The sequence below is a fragment of the Enhydra lutris genome, unplaced genomic scaffold, assembly GCF_002288905.1.
Source record: "Enhydra lutris kenyoni isolate GAN:26980312 unplaced genomic scaffold, ASM228890v2 scaffoldscaffold88, whole genome shotgun sequence".
Classification (NCBI taxonomy): Eukaryota; Metazoa; Chordata; class Mammalia; order Carnivora; family Mustelidae; genus Enhydra; species Enhydra lutris.
This window is the reverse complement of record NW_019154172.1, coordinates 2,443,914-2,464,312: the sequence shown is the minus strand read 5'-3', so window position 1 is coordinate 2,464,312 and position 20,399 is coordinate 2,443,914. Positions and strand designations below refer to the sequence as shown.

Sequence of the window (20,399 nt, the reverse complement as noted above, 5' to 3'; positions counted from 1 at the left end):
GGCAGTGGGTCAGTATGGTAAAAGAGAGAATTCGAGAAAGGAAGACTAAGAACTGTTTCTGCCTTTTGTAATTTAAGATGCCAACCAGATGCTCGATGTACTATATGGAAATATGCTATACTTAACCTAACTCGAGAGTGAAAGTTCAGATGCCACAAACACAGGTTACTGTGACACATATATATTTCTCTGTCAAAGGAATAATCTCAAAAAATTCTCCTTCCCTCCATTCTTGGGGCCTTTTCGGAACTCCTGGACTACGTTTCCCAGGATGCCCTGCGCCAGGCCCCGCTTCGCGCCTCTGGGAAGGGGGGTCCCGCGAGTCTTTGGGCGCAGAGCTCCGCCTCCGCCGCTGCGGGCGGGGCAACGTCGCACTCCAGGAGTGCGGGATTACGCACTTCCTCCGGGGGCTTGGGGCCGAATAGCTGTGTGGCGGGTTCGAGTCCCGCCTCCTGACTTTCGCCCCTAGCCCCTGAGTCCCCGGGCGGGGCGCATTCGCCTGGTAACCTCTCTACGGCCAGGGGCGGTGGCACACCTGGGACTTCACCATGGAGGACTACCTGCAGGGTTGTCGAGCCGCTCTGCAGGTAACGAATCCCAGTCTGTGATCGTAAGGAATGAAGCATGAGGTCCAGAAAGAAAGAAGATATGGAATCTGGGGAGCCCGGATGGTGTGTGGGGAGGGAACACGGCATTGTGGGGAGGGGGCTTGGGATCAGATCAGGCTTGGGGCCGGGGGAGTGAGGCAAGAGAACCTAGCTGAGGGGAATGCTGCTCAGTCTCCCGGTTTTTGGCTTCTGCCTTTGGGGTCTCCCCTAGAGCTGGGAGGAGGAATCGTGGATCTGGAACCTGAGCCTCTGCTCGCGGTCGCCTGGCTCAGTTCCGTCAAAAGGTGGAGGGCCGTGCCACCGCCTTGTCGTGCGGCGCTAGGTTTATTTATCCCTTTCTCCCCGCCCCTCTTTCAGTTCACCGCTCACCCGGCCTCTCTGGCCCATTGGCCTCCAGGTGAGCCCCGGGGGTGCGAGAGAACCTTTGCCCACGGCCTTACTACCTCAGAAGAGCTGTTTTCGTCCGGCGGACCGAACTCCTTCTAGATTAGAGAATCATGATGTTTTTAAGCTAAACATGCTCAGTATTGCAGGCTACTTATTGTTAACCCCAAACTTGCATTCCTTTGCCTCCAGTTTTCTTCTTTGGCCTTAACGCACTTAAATTATGTAAGAATCCCCCGCCTGGAAGGGATAAGCGCGAAGTGTGTTTGGAATCAAAACTATAAGCTTGACTTATTTTGGCTTATTTTTGGTACTCTAAGCTAGTTGCAATCTCCCGGCCATACGGACTGGTCAGGCAACATTAGGCTCTTTCCAGTTAATAGCAAAAAGCTGACCAGAGCGAGGCTCTAGGAGGTCACCTGGCCCCCTACTTCAAGTGACACTGCCCATGTGGAGACCTAGACAAATGGTTGACTATGCTTTCCTTTTGAAATGGCTTTTTTTTTTTTTTTTGTATTTTATTTATTTATTTGACACACAGAGAGAGATCACAAGTAGGCAGAGAGGCGGGCAGAGAGGGGGAAGCAGACTCAGTGGGGAGGATCCCAGGACCCTGAGATCATGACCTGAGTGGAAGGCAGACGTTTTAACAACTGAGCCACCCAGGCGCTCCCTTTTGAAGTGTCTTAAACCCTGCAGATTCCCCTGGTGGATAAATTCTGGTCTTTAACAAATCCTAGGGGCGCCTGGGTGGGCAAAGGACCATTTTAATATTACCAGTTGCACCGAATTTTTCCTTATGAGATGCAAATTTGGAGAACGTTGATTTAATGCATAGGGCAATTTGTTTTGTTTTTAAAGATTTTTTAAATTTATTTGACAGAGAGGGACAGTGAGAGAGGGAATACAAGCAGGAGGAGTGGGAGAGGGAGAGCCAGATGCGGGGCTGGATCATGACCTGAGCCGAAGGTGGAGGCTTAACGACTGAGCCAACCAGGCACCCCAGCATAGAGCAATTTGGAGCCAATTTGTTTCATTACCTGTGATTTCCACTGTAGGGAGGTCATTGAAGGACCAGTGTAGAATCTTTGTGGCAGTCTTCTGAGTGCTAAGCAGTGGAATTCCGCCCCCCAACGGTAACCCAAATGATGGGTCTCCTTTCCACCATTTGGTAAAGAGCCCTGGCCCCAAAACCTCACCAAATAGCCTTTCATTGCATGCATCCATCCTTCAGCATCTACACTTTAGAGTCCCTCCAGGCTAATAGCATATCTCCTACAGCAGTCTGAAGCTGAAAAATACTGGGTTTTTCCAGTATTGGTAGTATCCTGAACCCCCCCTTTTTTTTTTTTTTTTGCTGAATTCATCTCCTAAGGAGCAAAATCTAGATATTTCTTTTTCCAGATTTGTGAAGGTGAAGTTGTATCTTGGAGATCTTTTCACACAGCCTAGCCAGGGCGGGGAGAAATAAGAAAATCGAACTCTAGGACTGTTAGCAGAGGAACTGGTGGCAAGACATACAGGCGATGGCCAACAATTTAGCTAGCTTTTAATTACAGAAGTGGTAAAATACACACAGTGAACAAACTTAAATACAAAGAAGATCCGAAATGAAAAAGAACAAGATCTTGGGACACCTGGGTGGCTCAGTGGATTAAGCCACTGCCTTCGGCTCAGGTCATGATCCTGGGGTCCTGGGATCGAGTCCCGCATCGGGCTCCTTGCTCGGCAGGGAGCCTGCTTCCTCCTCTCTCTCTGCCTGCCTCTCTGCCTGCTTGTGTGTACTCTCTCTCTCTGACAAATAAATAAAATCTTTAAAAAAAAAAAAAAAAAAAAGAACAAGATCTTTTTTTCTTCTCATCCAGTTCCCCAGAGGTTGCACTGTTGTTTCTTGTGTAAAGAAAGACACAATTTAGACAGAGACTCTGTTAAAAGTTTGTTTCCGTTAAGCTATGTTAACTTTTCGGGAAATGTGGGTGCTTGACTTTTACACAGGATAGAGACAGCTTATAACCAGCCACCTCTCCTCTTGATATATTTTTTCCTCTGGCATCTGATACCAGATAAATTTTCTACAGCCTCTGCCATAAAGATAGTGGGATGTTCCATTTAGAAGAAATCCTGTTTAACTAAATGTCCTATTCATGGTGACTCATCTTTCACTACTAGTTGGGGAAAACCTTTGCTTCAGGGTGGCGCCGCCTTCAAATGTAGGCAAAACGTTCATCCAGCAGCCCTCAGATAATCTGTGTTGTCTATACTGCTCAATGCAGAAGGCAGGAATCAGGAGTGGCTGGCTCTTCTTCAGACACCACAGTCTTTTCCATTTTCTGTGCTGGGAGGGCTTCTCTGGTTCTGGCTCCCTGTCTCCTTTTTTCCCCTCTCTCATTAACTTTTTCATAGAAGGGGCACGAGACCATATTCAGCTTCAGAAGGCAAGTGGAGCTCATCCTCACTCCCCGCACTGAGGTCACAAAGCCTCAGGGTCTAGTCATTGTGACTAGGGGTTTGGGTGTATTTTTTTGTTTGTTGGTTTCTTTGTTCGTTAGGCAGAAAAGTTTATATTTACTTGGGGCTCTCAGATTGTATTTCTTCCATTGGCAGCTCAGGTTTCCTCATGCTCTAAGTATAGCTGGATCTGCCCTCCGCTCTTCCTCTGACAGAAAAGCGAGGCTGTTTGGTTTGTGCTGTCAGCTGGTGGAGGATAGGGTGGGGGTGGGGCTTAAGAGTTAACCTGTGTTCTTCCTAAATGAAGAGGAGAAGGGTGTTTTATAAGTGGGCAGCCCAGGAGAGTTTCAGTTTGTTCGCGCACAACGGATAATTGCACCCCTTTTCATTCTCAAAGTGTCCCTCTTTGAACAGCAGAGGGTTTAGTCACCAGAGTCATAAACTATGTTTCAAGATTAAGACACATGCCCACGAAAAGATAGCGAGTTCCATATGAGAGCCACAGGTGCTGGCAGCTGGAGGTCTGGAGGAAGAGGATTGCTGTGGTGCGGGTGGTCAGGGAAGGCAACACAGAGTCAGGGGCTTTAGGTGGCATGAATGGACCAGGAGGGACAGGTAGAGAAAGAAGATGGAAGCCAGCTCATCTTTCCAACCACAGAGTAGGCACTTCTGGGTTATCACATTTAGTCCTCAGAACAACTTCATGAAATTGGTTACAGTACGACCATTTTTAAAACCAAAAATGATGGGGCGCCTGGGTGGCTCAGTGGGTTAAGCCTCTGCCTTCGGCTCAGGTTATGATCTCAGGGTCCTGGGATCAAGCCCTGCCTTGGGCTCTCTGCTCAGCGGGGAGCCTGCTCCCCCCCCACCCCAACCCCACCTGCCCCTCTGCCTATTTGTGATCTCTCTCTCTCTGTCAAATAAATTTTAAAAATCTTTTTAAAAAATAAAAAGAATAGGGACGCCTGGGTGGCTCAGTTGGTTAAGCAGCTGCCTTCGGCTCAGGTCATGATCCCAGCGTCCTGGGATCGAGTCCCACATCGGGCTCCCTGCTCGGCAGGGAGCCTGCTTCTCCCTCTGCCTCTGCCTGCCACTCTGTCTGCCTGTGCTCACTCTCTCTGACAAATAAATAAATAAAATCTTTAAAAAAAAATAAATAAATAAATAAAAATAAAAAGAATAATAAATTAAAAAATAAAACCAAAAAATGAAGCTTAGAGAGGCCCAAATCCCACAGCAAGTAAGAAGCAGAGCTGGAGGTGGGGGGAGCAGTGTGGACCTGGGTGGCTCTATCATTTGGGTGTCTGCGCGGGTCATGATTCCAGTGTTCTGGGATCGAGCCCCGAATTGGGCTCCCTGCTCAATGGGGAGTCTGCTTCTCCCTCCCCCTCTGCTACTCCCCCCTGCTTGTGTTCTCTCTCTCTCTCTCTCAAATAAATACATGAAATCTTTAGAAGAAGCAGCAGCAGCAGCAGAGCCAGGATTCAACCCTAGTCTGTGATCTCTTCAAATGACAGTTCTGCTGCTTTCTGACAGAAGAACAAAGAGCATGAAGGGCAGAGCTGGGGATATGCACAGCATGTCTTGTGGGTGATGCATAGACTGGACAGACTGGGGTGACGGCGGACCCTGACGGCGAAAGGAAGGCCACCACAGTCCCTGCTCAGTCCTCTTCCAAGATGTGGCAAAAGTGCCAGAGGATTCCTCTTGTATTCATTCCTTTTGGCTGCTCTCTTGGCTTGCCTGAGCAAGGGGTTAGTTGTTCACCTTCCCATGGATTTCCTTCTCCTCAGAGTTAGTTGTATGTGGTCCCTTCTTTCTGTTTTTCTGCTTAGCCTTCTCTCCATGCTGGGGATCTGACTTGTCCTGATTCAGCTGAACCAGCACTAATGGGAGTGAGTTTTGGAAAGTTCCTTTGGGGGTCTAGCACTAGGTCTGTCCTGCTTGCTCGGCCTTCCCGCCGTTCCACATCCCTTTTTTCTCCAGAGTCAGAACCATATGGCCACGCGTGTCTATAATATGGTTCCCTTTCTAGGGACCATGGTGCCCATCTTACACTTCAGTGAGCTCCTTATCTCTGCAGCCACTCACCTTGACCGCTTTGTTGTCCCTTGGGTCCATAGCCATCTGGGCAGTTCTTGGTATCCAGGAAATGGGCGGGGGGGGGGCTTTCTCTTGTACCAGGAGGAGGACTTGTGAGTTAGAGGAGTTACGGTAGGTATGTATATATACGGTAGGTATATATACATATATATATATATATATATATATATATATATATATATATATATAGGAAAAGAGTTTAATGTTGGGGAAGAACCTCTGCTCTCCCCTCCTGTTCAGTATGAGTGAGTGTGGGCTACCACTCATGAGGCGCCTTGGAGAAATGGGTGCAGGGAAGAACCAAAGGACACACTTTCCCCAGAGGTCCTTTCAGCAAAACCTCGACAGGTAACCTCTGCGTTTTGTACTTCTCTGGGGTGTTGGGAGCCAGAGATGCGCAAAAAGGTAGCTTAAAACAAAAAAACTTGGGGTGCGTGGCTGGCTGAGTTGGAAGAGCTTCTGACTCTTGATCTCTGGGTTGTGAGTTTGAGCACCATGTTGGGTATATAGATTACTTAAATAAATAAAGCTTAAAAAAAAAAAACCCTATCTAGTCACTAGATAGGGCAATTTATGTCACCAGAGGTCTGTAAAATTATCCCTTTCTGGCTGTAGCTTTCTGGGGGAGGGAGAGGAGTGGGTAACAGCCAAATAGGCGAAATGATTCTAGGTTTGCTTAGATTCCCTTTCCTCCTATAGCACATTACTTGATAACCATTCATTGCTGTTTTGCTCCCCTGAACCCCTTTCCTACTTTTTGAAACTCTTGGATCTAGCAAATCTTTCCTGATTGAAGCAGTCAGAGTGTTTGGATTTTCACCTGTCTGGAACCCAGTAGTGTTCAGCTGGTAGTGATTTTTGCCTGCCCCTTCCCCGCCCCCACCCCCAGAATATTTGGCAAATCTGGAGACATTTTTGATTGTCATGCCTGAGATTGCTCCTGGCATCTAGTGGGTAGAATCTGGGGATGCTGCCAAACACCCTCGCTTGCACAGGACAGCCCCCACCCGCAGCAAAGGATGATCCAGTCCAAAATGCCGATAGTACTTAAATTAGGAGACTCTGCTATAACTGGTATGTCTCATTTTGTCTCTTACTCCTTCTTTTGTCAGAGGGCAGCTGAAATAGAAGTTCAAAAGTAAGAGGATTCTTGTGCCCTAAGCTGAGCCATGGACTTTATGGTTTCATTGTATCTGGCAGAACGCTCATTCCTGGAATGAAATAATAATTCCTTTTTTTTTTTTTTTAAGATTTTTTATTTATTTCTTTGTCAGAGAGAGTTGAGCACAAGTGGAGGAAGCGACAGGCAGAGGGAGAGGCAGACTCCCCACTGAGCAGGGAGCCCAATGTGGGTCTCAATCCTAGGAGATCAAGACCTGAGCCGAAGGTAGATGGCCAACCGACTGAACCACCCAGGCATCCCTGAAATAATAATTCTTTTTTTTTTTAAGATATATATATATATACATATATATATATATATTTATTTATTTTTGACACAGAGAGAGAGATCACAAATAGGCAGAGAGGCAGGCAGAGAGAGGGGGAAGCAGGCTCCCCGCCGAGCAGAGAGCCCGATGTGGGGCTCAATCCCAGGAACCAGAGATCACAACTTGAGCCAAAGGCAGAGGCTTAACCCACTGAGCCACCCAGGTGCCCCTAAAGAGATATATTTTTTTAAGATTTCATTTATTTATTTGATAGAGAGAGAGCAAGAGCAGGAACATAAGCAGGGGAGTGGGAGAGGGAGAAGCAGGCTTCCCGCTGAACAGGGGAGCCTGATGTGGAGCTCGATCCCAGGATCCTGGGATCATAACCTGAGCTGAAGGCAAACGCTTAATGACTGAGCCACCCAGGCGCCCCCTGAAATAATAATTCTTAAAGTATCTACCGCTTTGGGGTTGTTTTGAAGATTAAATGGTTAGTTCATGCATGTAAAAATATTAGAGCAGTGTGTGGCATATTCAATAAAATAAATGCTTCCAAACAAAGCAAAACTCTGTTTTGTCTCTGCTATTGTGGGCACTGTGATGTTTGTTTTTTTTTTTAAGATTTTATTTATTTATTTGGCAGATAGAGATCACAAGTAGGCAGAGCAGCAGGCAGAGAGAGAGGGGGAAGCAGGCTCCCCGCTGAGCAGAGAGCCCGATGCAGGGCGAGCCCGATGCCGGGCTTGATCCCAGGACCCTGAGACCACCTGAGCCGAAGGCAGAGGCTTAACCCACTGAGCCACCCAGGCGCCCCGGCACTGTGGTTTTTAATGCATTTTATTTAAGACTCTGATAGCTAGGGAGATGCAAGGGAACAAGGTTAGTAATAGCAGATATTCCTCCCTCCTCTGTTCTTATTAATAGCCAGGCTTTTCAAGCCTTTAAAAATAAAAGTTCCAGGGTATCTGGCTGGCTCAGTTGGTGGAGCGTGCAACTCATGATCTCAGGCTCATGGGTTCAAGCCCCACATTTGGTGTAGAGATTACTTAAAAAAATACTAAATAGTAAATGATAAAAATAAATTACAAAAATAAAAGATCCAGGGCACCTGGGTGGCTCAGTGGGTTAAAGCCTCTGCCGTTGGCTCAGGTCATGATCTCAGGGTCCTGGGAGAGAGCCCCAAGTCAGGCTCTCTGCTCAGCGGGGAGCCTGCTTCCTCCCTCTCTCTGCCTGCCTCTCTGCCTACTTGTGATCTCTGTCTGTCAAATAAATAAATAAATCTTTTAAAAATAAATAAAGTTCCAGCAGCAGCAAGTGTTCTTGTTCTGTTTTGTTTTGTTTGTTTTTAAGATTTTATTTAATCATTTGACAGAGATCACAAGTAGGCAGAGAGGCTGGCAGAGAGAGAGGAAGGGAAGCAGGCTCCCCGCTGAGCAGAGAGCCTGACTCAGGGCTCTCTCCCAGGACCCTGAGATCATGACCTGAGCCAAAGGCAGAGGCTTTAACCCACTGAGCCACCCAGGCACCCCAAGTGTTCTTGTTTTAATCTGAACCTGCTGGGGAAAAGTGTCTGGGTCCTGGGTAGTGAGAGTGTTGGTTGTATCTGGTTATCAGTGTGGCTTCTCTGGGTTGGGAGAATTTTCATGGGCTGGATGACTGGACAAGATTTTATTTTTACCTTTATTTTCAAGAGCTCTTCACCTCTTAGGATTCAGAACTATAAGGATGCTTTTCCCTATTTTGAAAATGGCGGGGGTCGGGGAACAAAAAACAAATTGGGGTTGATAATGGCTTGAATACGTCAGCTACCTCAACTGCTCTACCTTTGAGTTCTCCAGTGCCCAAAGAAGCGTAAGAAGTTAGAGAATTACTTACTGCTGTTCTTTTTTTAAGTTGACAATCAAGGAGACAGTGTAGTAGAAGAAAGGGCACTCTTCTACTTATGGGGTGCAGGTGGAATGCTTAAACTTAGCTGAACATAGCTGTCCTCTCAGCTAGTTAATATCCTCATCCATGAAATGAGGACCTGTAAGATTATCTGGTCTACCTCCTCTGTGAGGCTCAGTAAGAAGAGGCGTGTGGGGTGCCTGGGTGGCTCAGTGGGTTCAGGTCATGATCCCAAGTCCTGGGATCGAGCCCTACATGGGGCTCTCTGCTCAGCTGGGAGCCTGCTTCTTCTTCTCTCTCTCTGCCTGCCTTTGCCTATTTGTGATCTCTGTTTGTCAAATAAATAAATAAAATTAAAAAAAAAAAAAGAGAGGTTTGTGAAGCCCTGCTCTCGTGTAAGGTAAATGGAAATAGAGATGTTTCTAGTGTCCCATTCTCTTTCCTCACCAGGAGTTCCGGCCGCTACACGTTGTGCTGGGAAATGAAGCCTGTGATTTGGACTCCATGGTGTCAGCTCTTGCCCTGGCTTTTTACCTGGCAAAGGTGAGTCCTTAGTGACAGAGTCCCTTAGAATGAAAAGATCTGGATGCAAGACCCAGCTCTGCGACTTCACACTATTTAGTCTTGGGTCAGTTAAATTCCTTAACTTTGTGGAGTCTCAGGTTACCATCTGTAGAAACTGAAATACTATTTTGCAATGTTGCTGGGAGGATCAAATGAATAGATGTATTTTGAAGAATTTATAAATCATAAAGCAATATTCAGCAGTTGATTATTGAGTTCTTCTGGGTACCAGTGATGTCATGCCCAGGTCAGCTCTTGAAGACTGATAATCCCTTCTCTGCAACATCTAGAACTAGGTCTTTTCCATGAGTTTTCTTGTTGACCTTCATGTTATGCTAAGGAGAGAGGGCAAGAGTTGTCCTTTTATTTTTATCAACTGGGTAATTGTGGCTTTGAAAAAGGCAGTGACTTACCCAAGATCACATCTCCTTTAGTCCCAATATTCTTGTTGTTTTTCCCATTTGTCCCCAAACATTTTTCCTGTTTATCCCCAAACGTGTTCTTTTCACTTTCCTGATCCAGACGACAGAGGCTGAGGAAGTCTTTGTGCCTGTCTTAAATATAAATCGTGCTGAGCTACCTCTACGAGGTGACAATGTCTTCTTCCTTCAGAAGATTAACATTCCAGAGTCCCTCTTGATTTTCCGGGATGAGATTGACCTCCATGCCTTGCACCAAGCTGGCCAACTCACCCTTATCCTTGTTGACCATCATGTCTTACCCAAGTAAGTAGAAGGAAGTTAAGCCGATATATATCATGTGCCATGTTGAGTTCTGATGAGTAAGAAATAGAGGAAGAAAGAATTTCTTCTCTTGGGGATCTCACAGGCCACTTGTGATTGCTAGGTCATATCAGATACAGAAAATACTGTTAGTTCTTCAGTTATGCAAGTAGCAAAAAAGAAATAGAAACATGGAGAGGTCAAACTGAAGGAGAACTCAAATCATTTAAATCTGCCTTTGGTATCATTATTTTGTGGCAGATTTATTGTAGTAGAAGCCTCTGAATAATGGTTGCAACTCTATTTTTAATTTTTAATTTATTTTTAATTATTTCCTATATAAGGCAATATCTCATTAGTTGCATTGTGATGGGTGTTAGAGGTGTGTGATAACCGACACTCTAGAGGACAAGAGGTGCATGAAGGATGGGGTAGTGAAATGTACTCAAGGGGAGTGGAGGGTGTGAAGAAAGATTTTCTAAGAGAGTTGACCCTTGATCTCATTCTTGAGTGTTTGCTCCTGGAGTGGGGAGGCAAAATAGGAAGAGCATCCAGGCGGAGAAAGGAATTAATATGAGCAAAGCCAGGCAGGCATGAAATAGCATAGTGAATTGGGAGAACTGGAATTTGTTTTGCCTGACTGGAGCATAAAATGTGACAGAGAAATAGGATAGACAAAGAGGTGAGACTAGTGAGGTCAGTGGGGACCAGATGGTGGAGACCCTGTAGGCCCTGCCAAGGAGACTAGACTTGGTGTTAGGGTCGTGGGGGACTATTGTGAGTTATATTTATTCCAGATCCTAACAGAATCAAATCTGCATTTTTCAAATGATCATTCAGCTGTTTTATAGCCAAGAGCTTGTGGGGGAGGGGTTGTCCAAGATTGGGAGTAGGTCTTTGGTTAGGAAAACTGTTGGAATGATCTGGGTGAGAGATATTGAGGGCCTAGAATAAGGCGGTAGCAGAGCCATGGTGGGGGGATGGGGATAGAAGCCATAGAATCTGGTGAACTGTATGGAATTTGGGTATTAAGTGGATTGAGATGACAGGAGAGATTTAAATGAGAGATTGGATGTCAAGGGTGTCAGAAAGAAAACTCCGAAGGGCATCAGATACGTGGATAAGATACTTGTGGCTGATACTTCACCAAATTCACTTACACACTATTTAAAGATGACTTCAGTTACAGCATGAAAGAAAAGAATTGAGAACAGTGAGGCAGAGGTGGAAGTGCCCAAAGTTCCCTGTGGTTTGCCCAAGATTTGCATTTTCCTTCATGGGTGAGGTGGAGATTTGGTTAGAACCAGCTGGAGTGCCCCTAGCTATCTTTCTTTCTCTTTCCCCCCCACAGAAGTGATGCAGCCCTAGAGGAGGCAGTGGTAGAGGTGCTAGATCATCGGCCCATGGAGCAGAAACACTGCCCTCCCTGCCACGTTTGCGTTGAGCTGGTGGGGTCCTGCGCTACCCTGGTGACTGAGAGAATCCTGCAGGGGGCGCCAGAGATTTTGGACGGGCAAACTGCAGCCCTTCTGCATGGTGAGGGTGGCTTTTGGTTTAGGACAGTAGAAAGGTCTATTTTTTTTTTTTTTTTAAGTCTGGATCCTCATTCTTTCTTTCTTTTTAAAGATTTTTTTTTAAAGATTTTATTTGTTTGTTTGTTTATTTATTTATTTATTTTATCTCTGCTGAGCAGAGAGCCCAAAGCGGGGCTCAATCCCAGGACCCTGGGATCATGACCTGAGCTGAACGCAGAGGCTTTACCCACTGAGCCACCCAGGTGCCCCCTTTTTAAAGATTTTATTTGTCAGAGAGAGCACAAGCAAGGGGAGAGGGAGAAGCAGACTCCCCCCTGAGCAGGGAGCCTGATGTGAGACTCTATCCCAACTTCTAAGTTTCTTTAATGGTATTTGGCCTACAGAAGGGAGGTCATCTTTCTCTGACTTGATTTCAAATTCTCCAATGATTGGGATGCTCAGGCACCCTTTCTGCCTTTTCCCCGTTTTCCTGCCTACATTTTAGTTTGGATTTGGGAGACATAGTCCCAGTTTCTTGTTTCATTTTCAGTGGGTTTGCCACATGGTCTTCTCTGTATTATGTCCGTCTGGTTCGAGGGTTATATGTGTTCTAGAGGGCGCGAATGGAAGGCCATAGGATTTGAGTTCTGTCTTGTCTCTACAGGAACAATCATCCTGGACTGTGTCAACATGGACGTGAAAGTTGGAAAGGCAACCCCAAAAGACAGCAAATATGTGGAGAAACTGGAGGCCCTCTTCCCAGATCTGCCCAAGAGAAATGACATCTTTGACTCTCTACAAAAGGCAAAGTTTGATGTATCAGGTGTGAAACAGTAAACTGACTTCTCTCCCTTCCATGTGAGAAAACAGATGGGCAAGACTTGTTCATTGTACTTTTTTTAAGATTTTATTTATTTATTTGACAGATATCACAAGTAGGCAGAGAGGCAGGCAGAGAGAGAGGAAGGGAAGCAGGTGGCCTGCTGAGCAGAGAGCCATATGCAGGGCTCGATCGAGGACCCTGGATTCATGACCTGAGCCGAAGGCAGAGGCTTTAACCCACTGAGCCACCCAAGCACCCCCATTGTACTTTTTTTTTTTAGAGAGACAGAGAGCATGCAGAGTTGGCAGGAAGCGGCACAGAGGGAGAGGGAAAATCCTGAGCAGGCTCCATGCTCAGCACAGAGCCCAACATGGGCTCAGTCTCATGACCCTGAGATCATGACCTAAGCCGAATCCAGAGTCTGCTGCTTAACCAACTGAGCCACCCAGGTGCCCTGATTGTTCACTGTATTCTTGAACACCACTGAAACAATTTCAGAGTATGCATAATGATTTAAGCTTTATGGCAGAGAGAACCAAGGTAGTATGTGAGTCTGATCATGAACTTACCAATCATTTACTAGATTGTTCTATCCTGGCTATTGGGTAGGAATAGGAGGAATATATAAGATTGTCAGGTTTGGGGGCTCCTGGGTGGCTTAATGGGTTAAAGCCTCTGCATTCAGCTCAGGTCATGATCCCAGGGTCCTGGGATCGAGCCCCACATCGGGCTCTCTGCTCAGCAGGGAGACTGCTTCCCTTCTTCTCTCTCTGCCTGCCTCTCTGCCTACTTGTGATCTCTGTCTGTTAAATAAATAAATAAAATCTTTTTAAAAAAATTAAAAAAAAAAAGATTGTCAGGTTTCTAGTCTAATCAGGGAACACAGGTATATAAGTAAAATCTGCTGAAGGAATACTAAATTATCTGAGTGAGATCTAGATGATTGTTTAGGGAAGTAGAAGAAACATTGAAGGTGAATATACAAAGGACAAAGGAGGAGAACCAAAAAACTTTTTTTTGCCCAGATACCACCTGTTGACATAAAATAAAAAAGAAAAAAAAGTACCACATGTACTTGTAGAAAGTTAAAACTGTGAAGAAAGGGGAAACAGCAACTATTGTGACTTAGTTATTTAAAATAATTTTTTATTATGTAATTTACATTCTTGGTTATCTCCCTATTGCCTCCAAAGAGGGGCTGTGTTTTTCCTCATCCTTGACCCATCTGTGTCCTCAACTTCCTGGTCAGAGGACCCTGGGCTCTCTTGTTTGACCCCTGGTCTCACATTCATTGTCTAGGACTGACCACTGAGCAGATGCTGAGAAAGGACCAGAAGACCATCTTCCGACAAGGCACCAAGGTGGCCATTAGTGCAATATATATGGATTTGGAGGTAAGAGCAAGGTGGAGGTGTGGGTGGGGAGAGAAAGCCCTCAGTTATATGCGCAACCTTGCCCCTCACTCCTGGCTCCCCTCTGTAATGTATCTCGTACCTGTGTACCTTTTGTCATGTCTGCTGTCACTCCAACAGTCCATGACCCCTCATTGTACCACTGTGATAGGCTGCATACTGGTTTTTCTGCTTTTGCACCCTACAAACTATGCTCTCCACAGCAGCCAGAGTGATCTCTATAAGATGTAAGTCCAAAAAGAAAAACCACAAAATAAAAAAGATGTAAGTCAATCAAATCAGCCCTCTCCCTCTGCTGCCTTTTCATGGCATTCCCTTTTTTTTTTTAAAGATTATTTATTTATTTATGAGAGAGAGAGAGAAAGAGCACACACAGTCGGGGAGCAGCAGGCAGAGAGAGAGGGAGAAGCAGGATTCCTGCTGAGCAGGGAGCCCGATGTGAGACTCAATCCCAGGACTCTGGGATCATGACCTGAGCTGAAGGCAGACGCTTAACGACTGAGCCACCCCGGCATCCCTTTTTGCATTCCGAATAGAATCTAAAGGCCCTGGTATGGTTTAAGGGCCCTCCTTGTTCTGGCCTTCATCTCTCTCTCTGTCCTCATCTCCTTCCAGCCCCACTCCTGCACTCACAGTGCTGCAGCCACACTAATTTTCTTTCTGTGCACTGGAACCATTAAGCTCATTCCCACCTCAGGGCCTTTGCACTGGCTTTTCCCTTTGCAGAGCTGGCTCTTTCTTATCACTCAGATCTTAATTCAGATGTCCCCTCTTTTAAGAAGTTTTTCCTGACTGCTATTACTGACATAATATCCTCTGTGCTCAAAAATCTCTTAACAATTTTTGAATTTTGTTCATAGCACTTAATGGACTAAAGTAATCAATTTTGTGGTTTCCTTGTTTATTACCTATATTCCTCTGGTAGTTTATCAGCTCCACCAGAGGTGGGACCCTGTCTCTTTTGTTTCTGCTGTATCTCTAGCACCTTTGACAGTACCTGGCAACAGTGGGTGCTCAGTAAATTTTGTTGAATGGGTGACTGAATATAACTTTGATAATGGTATTTTATTGCTGGTTCTATGTCATATTGATTTAAATCATTTGACAACTTGATCTGAACACATTCCTTCATCATCTGTACAGCTTTCTACTAAAAACTATGTAAAAATACTAAATAATTTCAATAAAACAAGAGAGCCAGGTCTCTTCCCTTGTTGCCTCATTTGAGAAACAAACATAAGAACAGAAAAGGCTTGCTAAGTAGCATAAATTGACACAGTACAAATCAACACATTAGAAATGTGTCAGCAGGGGCGCCTGGGTGGCTCAGTGGATTAAGCCTCTGCCTTTGGCTCAGGTCATGATCTCAAGGTCCTGGGATCAAGCCCCACATCTGGCTTTCTGCTCAGCAGGGAGCCTGCTTCCCCCTCTCTCTCTGCCTGGCCTCTCTGCCTACTTATGATCTCTTTGTGTCAAATAAATAAGTAAAATCTTTAAAAAAAAATGTGTCAGCAAAGCCCGGTCTGAAATAGCTGATGGTAGTATCCAGGAGAGAAAATATTACCTGAGACTCGAGATTGGCAAAGAAGGAAGAGTCAAGGACGCAGCTGGCTGGTCTGTTGTTATTTGTATGCCCCATTGTTCTGTCTTGGAATAAAAATACCTCTGAGACAAAGGCCTTGCTTGTTTGATGGCAAGAGCAGGAGAGCCTTGTACATGCTAGGCATGTTCCACACGTGATCGTGCTTTAAGTTTTAAAACAATCACTTTTTAAAAAAATAAAATAAAACAATAACTTTTAATAACGGTTTAATCCTCGTTTTACAAATGAAGAAACTCAAGGCCGAGGTGCTTAAAGAAACTCCTTGAGCATATAGCTAATAGGTCATAGAACTGAGTTTCAAACCAATTCTATCTGAATCCAAAACCTATATTCTCCCTGTCCTACCTATTGCTTCCCAGCACATAGATAACACAGAGTAAATATGAGATGCCTTTCTTAAGGAGTATAAGCCCTAGGTTAAAATGGGAAGAAACCCTTTGTGAGCATATTTTGTTGCTGATGACAAGGAGGGTCCTGCTATAGCCCTTATCGCTGCCCGGTTTGTTCTCTTTCAGGCCTTTCTGCAGAGGTCTGGCCTCATTGCAGATCTCCATGCTTTCTGCCAGGCTCACAGCTGTGATGTCCTGGTCACCATGACTATCTTTTTCAACACTCATAATGAGCCAGTGCGGCAGCTGGCTATTTTCTGTCCCCATGCAGCACTCCGAATGACGGTGAGTCGGTCTCTTCTGCAGCCTGAGGTCTGTATAGAGAGCTCTGCTTATAAGCACCACCCTGTGCTATAAAAACCTGTCCTTGGGAAGCGCCTCGGTGGCCCGGTCTGTGGAGTGTGTGGTATGACTATTGATTTCCACTCAGGTCATGATCTCATGGGTTGTAGGATGGAGCCCCTCATGGGTGGGGGGGGTGGTCACCTCTCAGTGGGGGTCTGCTTGAGATTCTCCCTCCTGCCCCCCTCTCCGTGCATGTGCACTCACGCGCTCACTTGCTCTCTCTCTCTCAAATAAATAAATCTTAAAAAAAAAAAAAGAAGACCTCCTTGGTTCATATATATATATATATATATATATATATATATATATACACACACATATATATATAGATGTATGTATGTATGTATTTTAAGAACACAAACAGCGGGTGAGGCAGAGGGAGAGGGAGAAGCAGACTCCCTGCTGAGCTGGGAGCCCGCCATGGGGTTCAACATGGGGCTGGATCCCAGGACGTGGAGATCATGACCTTACCTGAAGGCAGATGCTTAACCATCTGAGCCACCCAGGTGCCCCTTGATTCTTATATTTACATAGGAGTCCCTTGACCTTTTTCCAGAATCCTCCCTCCTTGCTTTTTCCCATTCTCTCTATATGTGAATAGCCTTCATAGTACTATTGTTGAGAAAGAAAGATTCCAAAGAGACTTAGAGACACAGTTCCTGTCTAGAAGGAACTTGACATCAGATTAAAAAGCCATGTTATAGAGACTCCTGGGTGGCTCAGTCATTTCTGGAAGCAAATATAATTCATTTAGTGGAAGGTAGTTTGGCACTGTAGGAAGAACTACAGTTTTATTTATTTATGTGAGAGAGAACGAGCGAGCACGCACAAGCAGGGGGAGTGGCAAGCAGAGGGAGAGGGAGAACCAGACCACCTGCTGAGAGAGAGCTCAATTCAGGGCTGATCCCAGGGTCCCAGGATCATCAACTGAGCTAAAGACAGATGCTTAACTGACTGAGCCACCCAGGCGCCCCAAAAACTATAGTTTTAAAAGGCTAGACATGTTTTCTGTCCCAGATTTGCTACTTACCTGCTCCTTAGGCTCAGGCAAGTCAGTTGACTTCTGAGTCAGTACATAGCTAATATCATCCAGTGATTAGTCTGATGTCATCATTAAACATAAGATCGCATGGAAAGCACATTGCTCAGCTCAGAGTAAGCACTCAGCTAATGGTGGCTCTTACTAATCATGTCATGAAGGAAAGGGCCATGGGAAGGGCCTTCCCCACCTTCCAAAATGTCCCTGCCTTCTCCCCATCACACCCCCCTTTGCTGTTCTCTGAAGCTGTGCAGATAGCTGAAGTCTCCCCCAGTGCACCCCTCTTCTCACAGTGTACCCTACCTTCTCTTCTTCCTCCCATGGTAGAAATTATATAAGAGTGGTTTCGAACACTGGCTTCGGTGGTGGTCCTGGGTTCAAGTGTTAGCTCTGCTTCATTCAAACTATGACCTTAGGCAAGTGACTTAATCCATCTAAGCCTCTGTTTCCCTACCTGTAAATGAGGGTAATACTATACCAATCTTACAAGGTAGTTATGACGAGTCTATGAGATGATAACTGTAAGTGGTCAGACCCCACACGGTGCCTGGCATACCTTCTGCCCCCACTTTCATCTTTGATCTATTCATTCTTTATGCCTCTGTCTTGCCCCTGACCTCAATTTAGATGCTTGTCCCATTGTAGCTAAGGATCAAGATCCATCCAGTTTTTAAGCACTTGAAACAACACTATGTCAGGAGCTTGGGGTCCTGAGTTGCGATTCAGACTCTCCCATCATCTACATGATTTTGCTCAAGATACTTAATCTTTTCAGGCTTGGGTTTACTTATTAATTAAATGAAATACATGATCTCAAATGTGTCTTCTGTTTCCAAATATTATTAGCTAATGGGCCTTTTTTCAAAGCAATAATACTGAACTCTGGGTGATTTAATTTAAAAAAAAATGCTTTTCTGTCAAAGAAGTCTCTAATTTGGAAACCATAGCTGTTTGCTTCCCCACCTTATGCACCATCTCCCCACCCCGTCTCCTCTGTAGATCTGCGGAGTTCTGGAACGCTCCCATTCTCCATCCCTGAAGCTGACCCCTGCCCCCAGCGCCCACCCGCACCTCCAAGCCTATCTTCAGGGCAACACCCAGATCTCTCGGAAGAAACTTCTCCCTCTGCTCCAGGAGGCCCTGTCAGCATATTTTGAGTCCATGCGGATCCCTTCTGGGCAGCTGGAGACAGAGGGTGTGTGCCGGGAGCAGGCCGACAGGGAACTGGACAGGGCGGGTAACTCCCTGTTTCCCGGACTGAGTCAAGATGAGGAGGAGCCCCCACTACCCCCGACGCCCATGAACAGCCTGGTGGATGAGTGCCCACTGGATCAGGGGTTACCCAAACTCTCCGCCGAGGCCATCTTTGAGAAGTGCAGTCAGATCTCGCAGTCACAGTCGGCCACAGCCTCCCTGTCTACGAAGTGACTGCTGGGAGGGCACAGGATGGAGAGAGAGGTTCCTTGAACCACTTCAAATGCATGTTTTGAGATGTGTCGGCGGTTCTGTCTTTGTGGCTCCGGGATCTGGTGTACTGTGTTCGTGAACTGGGGAGAAGAAAGAAGTGAAAGAAAACAGCTGCTTTAGGGATGGCTTCCTGCTTTTTCCCCAGATCTCTACCAATCAGACAGGTCGTATTATTTAATTGAATTCTTCAAACCTGCGTTGACTCTCCTGTATTTCCTTTGCCGAGGGTACAGTGTGATACCCACACAGTTCCAGCAAGCAGCTCAAGAAGGCGCCCCCTCCGTAAGGCTCTGTGACAGAACCGATATCTCTCATGGAACCATTCATTGTCTCCGTGTATTCATTTATGCTCTTATTCATTCAGCTATCGATTGAATACCTACTTTCAGCTAGCTAGAAATGGAGTATGCTTTGCAAACACCTCTTCCAGTTTTCAGCCTTCAGCAGAATCCATCTCCATGACCTCTTTCTGTCCCGAGCTAGGTATGATAACCGAGGCCGAGATGGCTACTTTTGTATTCTGAGCTGATGATGACTTTTCTAAGATCGGTGGGGAGCAATTAAGAGACCATCATCTTCTGTCCTGGTCAGCTGACCTGGCTCTCAGTTTCTCTGGATCCCTCGGTCCCAGAGCCACAGGGACCCAAGAAAGACCCAGAAGACCCCTGGTGCTTAAGAGTTCAGGAGACATCCAGGAAAGCCTTAAGACCCCATAGGCACTCTTCCCAAAAGGCAGAAGAACTGCAGTGAGAGCCCAGCTCTGGGCTGTGCCTTGGAGGCCCGGCAATTTCTTGTCCGTCCCATTCTCTTCTTGCTCATATTGAAAGGAAGTATGGAGTTCTTACACCGACTGCCGTGAACTCTGTGTCTCTTGGTGAGACACTTCATTTCTCAAGGCCTCATCTGCCCCATCTGTAAAACTAAGGATCTGAACTGGATATTCTCTGGTATTCTGTGATCTGCCTCTTGTTGCCATCACCTCTTTCCTGGCTTCTCTGTATTTGTTCATTTCTCTCCTCCCTGGGAATGCTCGGGGTGGCCAAATTGTCTATATTTCTATGTGATTGTATCAAGGGACTCAGCCTCACGTAGCATGTACAGGGGTATAATTCATCCCATTGTGACCCAGCAGAGAACTCCCCACCAACATGTTCTGCATGTGTAGAGTCTCCCTTTTCCCTTCAGACCAACTGGTCCCTCTTCGTCCTGCCCCACAGCCCAGCTTCTTGTACATCGCCTGTGGTTCCACTGGACAGTGGGGTATGTGCGATAGTTTTGGCATGATGTCTTCAGTATGAGGGGGATGGTGTGACTTCACTTTGAGGGGATGATGTCTGTAGCCATTGGAAGGTAAATATAGTGGTGTGATTACTGAACCATAGGAATTTATGTTTTGTAACTTGGGTACTTTATTTTGCATTTTGTTAAAGTATTAAATACATTTTTTTTTTCCTGTTTGGGGTCTTACTGTCTCTTTTTACCTCCGATAATGGTTTCAGCCTCCTCAAGATTCATCTCCCTTCTTCCTGCCATATGGAATGTCTCCCTTCATTAACTTTTTTGGGGAATGGAGAGCAACAGCCTTTCCATCTCTCCGTATCCTCAGCCTTTCATTCGTTTCTTCTTCCAGAGCGCTCTTAATAACGGCATTTCCAATCTTG

General features: G+C 45.8%; 1 protein-coding gene across 4 annotated transcripts; it reads left to right on the top strand.

Moving 5' to 3' along the window:
* The first annotated feature begins 386 nt into the window (after positions 1–386).
* Positions 387–20,181, top strand: LOC111162028 (prune exopolyphosphatase 1). 4 transcript variants are annotated; one of them, XM_022526188.1, is made up of 8 exons: positions 387–587; positions 9,311–9,403; positions 9,947–10,149; positions 11,498–11,682; positions 12,325–12,483; positions 13,783–13,877; positions 16,014–16,172; positions 18,271–20,181. In XM_022526188.1, the coding sequence occupies exons 1-8, from the start codon at positions 549–551 to the stop codon at positions 18,697–18,699; spliced, it is 1,362 nt and encodes a 453-aa protein (XP_022381896.1). In that variant the 5' UTR covers positions 387–548; the 3' UTR covers positions 18,700–20,181. The 4 variants fall into 4 exon arrangements, with proteins under 4 accessions (XP_022381896.1, XP_022381898.1, XP_022381899.1 ...); XM_022526190.1 differs by lacking the exon at positions 16,014–16,172; XM_022526191.1 differs by lacking the exon at positions 9,947–10,149 and having other exon boundaries at positions 534–587; positions 9,311–9,414; positions 11,501–11,682.
* The last annotated feature ends 218 nt before the right edge of the window (positions 20,182–20,399 follow it).